The 9,640-nt window shown below is 31.5% G+C and overlaps 1 protein-coding gene and 1 long non-coding RNA gene across 2 annotated transcripts; one reads left to right on the top strand and one right to left on the bottom strand.

Moving 5' to 3' along the window:
• The first annotated feature begins 1,154 nt into the window (after window positions 1-1,154).
• Window positions 1,155-2,705, top strand: LOC136230231 (transcription factor bHLH94-like). The gene is made up of 3 exons (XM_066019230.1): window positions 1,155-1,706; window positions 1,773-2,066; window positions 2,157-2,705. The coding sequence occupies exons 1-3, from the start codon at window positions 1,395-1,397 to the stop codon at window positions 2,250-2,252; spliced, it is 702 nt and encodes a 233-aa protein (XP_065875302.1). The 5' UTR covers window positions 1,155-1,394; the 3' UTR covers window positions 2,253-2,705.
• A 3,148-nt stretch (window positions 2,706-5,853) lies between these two features.
• LOC136229216 (uncharacterized) lies at window positions 5,854-6,346 on the bottom strand. Its single transcript, XR_010689013.1, has 3 exons — window positions 6,235-6,346; window positions 6,069-6,158; window positions 5,854-5,994 (listed from the first exon to the last, which is right to left on the bottom strand). It is a non-coding gene; the product is annotated as an uncharacterized lncRNA (long non-coding RNA).
• Between the last annotated feature and the right edge of the window lie 3,294 nt (window positions 6,347-9,640).

Genomic DNA, 9,640 nt, shown 5'->3' with positions numbered 1-9,640 from the left:
TTTGAATACATAGTATGAATTCCAATAATTGTTGACTTTGCCCAATGATTATTTATGTATGAGTTCCAATAATTGTTTATTTATTAATGGTTAAAAACCGAAATAAAAGGTTAACCGATTAGTGGTTAACCGAATTTAATGGACTAGTGTATGGTTAGTATATTTCAAAAACCGAAAAAATGGTTAACCGACCGAATTAACCTTAATGGACTGGTTAACCGACCACGTGCACCCCTAGTTCGTGATTGTGGCTATCGGACAATTCTAGTTGCATCTGATTCAGCCTCAGCTATTCGCTTGTTAAAAGGTGATCTGCGTTTGTCAAATTGGCTTGGTGTTATTTTAGGTGATATCTTGGAGATAGTCAATGATTTTGTTACAATTGAATTTGTACATGAGAGTCGTCAAGCAAATACGGCTGCTCATTTTTTAGCTGCTTGGGCACGCTCTCTTTCAAATTTGGAAATTCTTATTGAAAATTTCCCTAATTGTATTTCATCTTGTATTCAGAACGATTTTAATTCGTTTGCTTTTTAATATATGATTCTGTTTATATATAAAAAAAAAGTTAATTTTTTATTTATTTTATATTCCACATGATTTCCAATATGAGATACAAACATTTCAACATACTTAAAGATACTTTTATCTTTAAATTTATTCTAAAATTATCAAAAAAAAAATGCAAAAAAAAAAGATTTCTTTTTATTAATTAATATGAAATTGAAAAAAAATAATCTATATTTACCAATTAAGGTTGAGTTTAATGGTTAAGAGCTTCAAGTCGATTAATGTTGGCTTGAGTAGTTAAGGACCTTAGGTCGTTTAAACTAGATCTCGAGTTCGAATCTTAGCGTATACAAAGAACTTTAATTGGGAAAGGATTCATCTAAAGAATGTCTGACGAGCCTTCAAACCGGAAAAATATATATAAAAAAAAAAAAAAATCTATATTTTACATGATTGCAAGAAGTACCTGTTTTGTTAGAAAGTATCACATGCTACGATTCCTTTCTGTAACGGCAACTGCAACTGCAAGTCTTTGTTGAATTCTGTAAATAATAAATAAATCTTCCCAGGTTTGCCACGTATATTTCTGTCTGTATATTAGTAAATGATTATGGAATAGTACATTTGATTGAGAATCGCATATTCAAAATTAATTGATCCATATTTTACCCATCTACATGGAATAGCTGTACAATTTGCCAAACTAATCCTTACTTATTTATCATTATTTGTTCCCCAACTTCATACGTAAATGACGATTTTTTTGTATGGAACAAAGACTTTTAAGCTTTTAAATATATATTTCTCTCTCTCTCTCTAGAGTATTGAATTCTATATATGTCTGATTGTTAATTAGCTTCTGCAAGCAAAAGAAGATTTAGAGGATGAGGTTAGAAAGTGAACTATTTGATTATAGTTTCAATAACCTTGATGAAGAAATTTACAATGAAACAGCATACGTGTCTGCTTTAATTTCATCTTCTTCAATGGGACTCCCTCACACAACAACTGCTCCGGCTGAATCTCCGGCAACTGTGACAAGCGCAGGCCGGCGAAAGAGACAACGTGTTAAGAACAAAGAAGAAGTTGAACATGAAAGAATGACACACATTGCTGTTGAACGCAATCGAAGAAAGCAAATGAATCATTATCTTTCCATTCTTCGATCAATCATGCCTCCATCTTACGTCCTTAGGGTAATTTTAATTTTACAGATCCTAATTAGCTAGTTTTTATCTTAATTTAATTAACAAATTGGACAGGGAGACCAAGCATCCATTGTTGGGGGAGCGATTAACTTTGTAAAAGAACTAGAACAACTTCTTGAATCCCTTGAAGCTCATAAGACAATCAACAAACAAACATCAGATTTAGATTTTTCTAATAATGTTGAAGTAACAATGGTAGAAAGCCACGTCAACCTTAAGATTCTGCTGAGAAGGCAACCGAAACTTCTGTTGAAGATGATGACTGGATTGTGCTCTCTTTCACTAACTATTCTTCATATCAATGTCACAACTTTTCATCATATGCTGCTCTTTTCTTTTTCTGTTAAGGTTTGTACCTAATATTATATACCTTTCTTTTTTTTCCCCAAATATTATGATTTGATTTTGGATTTTGTTTTGAATTTTGAATTGGGACAGATGGAAGATGAATGCAAAATGTCTTCAGTGAATGAGATTTCAGCTGCTGTGTATGAAATGGTCGCTAGGTTTCAAGAGGAGACTGTTTCTAATTAATTTTTCCTTTTGATTATTTGTATAGAATTTTAAGTTTTTTTTTTTAAAAATACGAATTTGGTTTCAGTTTGAATGAATTATGATGACTGAACTTGGAGAAAAACGTTAGTTGGTGTGTCCATATCATAATACAAAAATGAATTGGCTTTTTGTAAGAAAGAAATAGACAATATTGTTAGAAGAAATTTGGTTTTGTATAGGGGGGATGTTTTGATCACTGATGATAAGAAGAGGTCTAATCTTCTTTAATTTGTGGTAGATTATTGATTATGAATAATTTTGAGAGTGTCAAGGTGTTGGGTCCATTGGGATTTGGTTGGAGGTGTAGTGAAAAAGGTCGGCATATTTTCATTAATTTTGGGGTCCAGAATTAGCTAACAAGATGTCATTAAAGCTGATTGTTTGTTGCCACTGCTATAGTACATATTTGAGATGTATGGGGTTGTACCAACCTTCCATTAATGAATTTCTATATTCCATACAGATTCGATGGATAGTGTTTTTTTAGAAATTATATACAAAACCATTGAAATTTCTTTTTTTTTTTGTTTGCAAGAAATATATGGCTGGTTGAAAAGGAGTAAATTACCATTAAACTGGCATAACTAGGAATTAAGATATGGGGGTAAAAATAAAGAGTTTATTTAAACTGGCATACCAGGCCGTGCATTCAGGAGTTTTTATACTGTGCTAACAGAATTACAACTAGGATAACTAGTTGGTACTTGTAACCAGTATAAACGATCCATTTGGATCAAATAATACACATAAAGAGGATACATATTAAATTAAAAAATAAAAGCATTGTCGTTTTTCCTCTTTTGTTGGTCTTCCTCAACAAAACCAATTGGGATAGAATTCAGAATATTTGCTCGTGTGAATTACCGGTGTCGATTGCGTCGAACTCCACCTGCTCATTCTCTCATCTTACATCTTCACCTCTGCTATTCTCTTCCTTCGTGTGTCTTCCTGTTCGATAAATTATGCGGTGTAACGAAGGTACGAACCTAATCCCTAAATCCTTATATAATTTCTATTTGTACGAATCTAATCCCTAAATCCCGTTCGATAAACTATGCGGTATATCGAAGTTTGACAATTCTCAATTTGTTGGATCCCAATTTTTATTATTTTGTTCTTTGTATTCAGATTGCAATGGGTCTTGTGGATAATTTGAATTTAGTTCTTAAACTAAAGTATTCAATCGTTTCATGATTTAATTCAGAATATTCATCATACTTTTAATGAAACCAGTGGAGTTAAATTATTAATTGATGGTACAATTAACTGGTTCCTTTTTGTTATTCCTTGAAATACATAGAATTCCTCATTTCAAATAGATGTTCTGCAAACAACTGGTGTGAACAATGTTGGGCTGTTATGGTTCCTCTAGGTTAATGTAGTTGATTTAATTATAGCAGATGCAATTTAATTGTATGCTAATTCTTTTCTTTCCAAGCTCCATGAATTCAGGGTTATTTCTTATATAAAGCTTTTACAACCTCACTGATTAGTCTTACACTTTTTACTTCATAATGAATAATGAATGAAATGAATACCTGAAAAGGGCTCCCCTCCCTTTTACTAAACCATAGAGAGCTCGAGTAGTTAACAAGCAAATTTAGTTGTCATGACAATATCTTTCTTAGTGGCAGATTGGAAAATACCGATCTGCATCACGAGACTAATCGAATATGCTGCCCTCAACAATTGCCTCTCCTTCACTTAGGTATCTGTTGAGTCTGTCCTGTGCCGAACTGACACCGGCTGTTGTTACTTCTGTTGTAAAGAACATTGAATATATCCAAACGAGTGCTTGGTCTAGAGCCAAAAATTAAGATTAGTACGACAAGCCTTAATTTTTTGACCGACTCAATAAAGGTCTGATTCATTAACTAGGCCTGGATACCCTTGGTAGATAGTTCTAGACCTGTACCAGTTCAATTAGAAAACCAGAACTAATTATCTAGCTAGACTATACCATAGGTTCGTAGCCTCTTACTCTAACTCTGTAACGTCTTATACTCGTCAATACAGTACTATAGGGCTTAGACCAGAATTATACCATAACTCCCACACCGAAGCTACTATAGCTCTAGCTGCTCCGCTAAAGCTGAACTGATCATTCATTGTCCGTTCTTATGGAGGATGAGATAGCTAGATTCACACAGAGATCTTGTAGGATTTATTTATGGTATGATAAAAAAAATTCAATTAGTTATCATTGTGTTTAACTTCACTATCTTCTTTTCCTCCACCAAGTAATGCATCACATGGTCCACTTTCTACTTACACCAACATCTGCTCTCTTTTTTCATAAGTAATTCCAGGTTAAGGCTAAGCTTACATTTCCATATTGACCACTCACATTAATTCAAATTAAACCTCTATGTAAGTACAATTCCATACATCAATTCATGCACAAATTAATAGTCACAATTGAACTCTTATATGGAACTCTCATCCAAGCATCAATTAATATTTATGGAAATTTTAGATGGCGCGTCGGATGCTGAATTAAATATCTATACGAGTAAGATATGAGTTAGCCGAAACTAAATTTGCTTTTGATGTTATGCTTTCTTGAACTAGTGGGTAAATCTTTTCCTGTAATAACTAATTAATTTCCAAACATAGCTTCGTAGATGAGAAATGTTTCCCATCATCATCTGGTTGCAGAGTCAATAATTAATTAATTCACAAACTTATCTTTGTGGATAATCTTCTTCTTATTCAGTTATATGGGTATTGCAATATGTTAATCTTTTAATGATTAACACTGGGTTTAATATTTTGGTTAGCCAGACTCGTAAGGTAAGATTAAACTGCTATTATACTGTGTAAAAGTAGTTAAATGTATTGCCATTTTGCATTTGTTTACCTTTCTGATTGTAATTTTTTTTTCTATATAGGTTCGATTGATCGGTTCGAAAATGCTTAGACATCCTTCAAGCGGTCTCTTTTAAAGTTTTTTTTTTGTGCACATTGTATCTTATAATTGAAGGTAAACATCAACGAGTGGCAAAATGGAGTAGGACACTTATAAAGAGTTCAATAGACCGTGTCAATAAATAAGCTACCTTGTATATGTTCAGATAGTGATTGTTTTTCATATTCATAAATTTCAAACCTTTCAATACTTGTAAAGAATAAGCATACATATTACCTGAATATGTATGTCTTTACCTTTTCTTTTATAAGACTTATTATATATTGTAATTGCATTTCTAATTTTGTACTATTGTTCTTTTATAAATTCAAAGTTTAATATTGGATGGTTATCTTCTTATCCTTCACTATTATTATTATTATCACATGTAGCATATCATTATAATTATATAGATACAAGATTTGCATATTAACCATTCAATGCTTTTGTACATGTATTTTTTTAACAAAGATAAAAAAAAGCCAATAACCATTACAAATAATCTAATACACGTGAATGCACATGAATTTTCATGTTTGTAGTGTGTATCATTGGAAGTGAATTAAACAATGAGCTGAGGAAATTCCATAAAGCAAACGATTAGAAATTAATGGAGAAATAACATTATGCATAAACAAAATCCAATTTTCATTAACAATGAAAAAGGTCTAACAAGTTGTATAAATATCTAATACATGAAACAAAGCAAAAATTACTACTTGAACTAGTATTTATGGAAAGCAAATAAACTAAATCAATAGTCTTTGACACTTAAGAGCCACGAAATCAACTACTTGGATCTCTGTCTCGTTCCTGTAACAAAAATTAATAGTTAGTTTAACGAATATGTATATTTGTAAAATTATCACAGAAGTTTAAATACTTACTTGATTCAAATTAGTCCTATGATTAATGTGTTGCATCATGGACGTGAAAGACATATTTGATTCAATACCATTGTAGTTATATTGCATGTTCTACAGAAAGCATCACAAAAGTATTAGCACATGATATATATTTAAACAAATAAAAATTCGAAAGCATTACATGTACCTGTGACATTGTTTGCATTGAAAATGGCAATGTTGTAGCTACAGAAATATTCTGAGGCGACATGACAGGACCAAAAAAACTCTATAAAAACAATAAAACTAATAATTAGTACTATTTCATAAAAAAAAACAGTTAAAGTCAAACTTTTAAAAATAATTCATTTATGCTTCTAGTCAATACTACCTGTGACGGTACAACCAATCTTTGAGATATTTCTACTGGTTGAATCAGAACATCCTCTGTGTTTGTAACTTTTTGTTTAACTAAAATTTTAGAGCAAAATTAATTGGCACGCATAACAAAATATTAAACAGTAGAAATTGTGGTTAGTATAAGAAAACATACCTAATTTGCGTGATTCTTTTTTTGCTCTTATTTTTCTTTTCTCAAAATGTCCCTTCAATCTTGCATTCCCAACTCCTTTTGGCTTAACCCGTGGAGGATTTAGAATTGCAACATTGTTATCACAATAAGGGTCAGTATTCATTCTATCATCAATCTGGTCAGCTTCTAAGTTTAATTTTTCTAATTCGCGCTCAACTTCCATCTCAATTCTAGTCAATGCATCTTTACAAATTTTTCTTGTTGTCTCAAATCGTTGACTTCTACAAAACAGATTATATGCACGAGACATTAAGTGATTCCAGAATATAGTTTCAGTCTCTTGAATAACATGTTTGCTTGATTCTTCTAACTCTATAGACTTAATCACATTTGCTTTTGCACTTCGAGTCCATCTCTTCAAAATGTACTTTTCAGGTATCATCTTCACATTTTTCACACTGAGAATTCGTAATGCGTCGGAACAAAGTATACACATAGACTCAAATTTCTTACAACTGCAACTAATGTCTATTGTATATGCATTAAAAACCACTATTCGAGTTTTAGAACCTCTGCCCTCTTCACCAATTAACTCAAAAGTGTATATATTTTCATGTGATGAAACTTCTCTCCAAGTTTTTGCAATACCATTTAGAAACTCATCCTCAAACACCTTATACATCCTGATCGTATAAATTCCTGCTGCACTCCTTAATATACTGCTATTTTTAATTTTGATTAAAGGAATACCTTGTTTGCAACGAAAGTCTTCTGATGCTTCACCTTCACGCCAACCTGCAATCAATTTCTCAAATGCAAGTACAAAATTGGTTAATGAAGTGGTTTTATTTGCCAAACCATTCAAAACACTATTGGTGCTTTCACTTCGTTGTGAGGATTTAATTTCTGCCGAGAAACAATCCTTATTTAAACCTGTGCACCATTTCTTTCGTTTCTCATACAACCTACGCAGCCAACTATTATCTTTCAAATCTTCAAACTGAGTCATCAATTTCGTCCAAGTATTTTCAAATTCAAGTTCCGAGTCACAATGCATCAAACATTCATAAAATAACTTCCGAAATTCCTTGTTAGAATTGAAACTTCCCAAATGAGATGATGCATTCTTTGATATGTGCCATAAGCATAACCGATGGCTTGTATGTGGAAAAACTTCCTTAATTGCATTAGCCATAGCTTGATCTTCATCTGTAAAAATTGTTTTGGGTGCTTTCCCCCCCATTGACTCCAAAAATGATGTAAATAACCATATGAAAGATTCAGTTGTCTCATCAAGCAAAAATGCACAACCAAACATTATATTTTGCCAATGATGATTAACCCCAACAAAAGGAGCACAAATCAAATTATACCTATTTGTACGATATGTGGTATCAAAAATAACAACATCTCCAAATGAATCATAATCATGCATGCTACCTCCATCTCTCCAAAAAAAGTTTGTCATTCTGTTTTCTTGATCAACTTGAATCGTGTAAAAAAACATTGCATCCTCAGTTTGTCTAAGTTTAAAATGATTAACTAAACTTTGAGAATCACCAGCTTCAATCAATACCATCTTTTGCTTGTTCACATAATTATAACAATCTCTTTTTGTGAAACCAATAAACTTACTACCCCCAACCTCATTTGACATGTATGAATAAACATTTTTTGTGCTTATTCCTGAATTAACCATTGTATCAATAACTTTTCCTTTGTCAATAGTTACATCCCTATTAGATCTTAAGAGATGAACTTCTGAAGGCAGTGCAAGCTCATGATTATGATTTTCAATAAATTTGGTCACTTCCAATAAACCATTTTTAACTGAAAATCGTATCATTGCTTCACATCCAGTTCGAGTTTCCATTCTGCTACGGTATCTTGTACTATTAGGATCTGCTGTACTATAACCTTGTTTAGAACAACAAAATATACGCATCAAAATCTCTCTTGTCCCTGCACGAAATCTATGTGTATGTCTTCTAATACTGAACCCTTTCCGAATAGCATATTCATTATACAAACTATACGCCTCATCCTCATTTTCTACCGTCATTCCCATCAAATTGTCATTAAAGTGATCATTGCGAATAATATGCAAATTATTCTCTTCATCAATTAAGATATTGTCTCCATTTTCATTAATATCTATAAGTAAAAAATAATAATCATTATAATAATAACATAAAGAAAAAGGTATGTAAATAAAAACGGTACCTTTTATATTTTCCATTGTACTTTTGAATGTGATTGAGGACTGCAATTTTTTTTGTGAAGAACGAACAAGAATAATAAACGTTCGTTTGTTGACAACGATCGATTGATTCATAGACCATAATTCGACCCAAATCAAGTAAAAAAACAAATATAACAATAGTCAGAACATTGCTGAAATAAAATAAAATTATTACCAAATAGGAGAAACAACTTCAAATTTAAGAAAATGAATAAAGTTCATGTTATTCTGATTATATATTTGACTAATGGAATAGATGGCTAATATTGCAATGGAGGAGTTAACAATATTCAATTACCAAATATATATTTTACCAAGAAGAAAAACAATGAACAAAATGAGAAATTTGCTAGATTACTAATCTTGTAAAGAGCTAGTATTTTTATAAAGTTAAGATTGAAGGTTAATTAAATAAAGTTAATAGTTTATAGATAATTTTCATCTAATAATTCCTAGTTTCTGGATCGTATATATGGATGAGTGATTGATTGTAATTCTTTTCCATTATCATGTTCACATCTTTCCATAACTTTATTTCTTTATTCTTTTTTCCTCTTCAGTTACAGCACTAGAATTTATTGGGAATCCATTTATTTACAACTAAACAAATTCAATTATCATCTAATCGGAGTTTATGTCTATCTTCTCTTTTTTTATCCTTTTAAACAATGAAAAACATTAAAAATAAAAATAAAAATAATTCCACTCACCTTTGAGAATTCTGGAACCAGCCAACACTGAGGAATTGAAAATAAATCCAAGACAATAGTTGATGGCGAGAAAGAAACACATGTGCGCAAGAAAATTGGCAGCTGTAGAAAATTTAGTTTTAGGTTTTTT

Source organism: Euphorbia lathyris, chromosome 5 (genome assembly GCF_963576675.1).
Source record: "Euphorbia lathyris chromosome 5, ddEupLath1.1, whole genome shotgun sequence".
Taxonomy (NCBI): Eukaryota; Viridiplantae; Streptophyta; class Magnoliopsida; order Malpighiales; family Euphorbiaceae; genus Euphorbia; species Euphorbia lathyris.
Note: the sequence above shows the minus strand (reverse complement) of the source record. Positions and strands in the feature narration are given on the sequence as shown.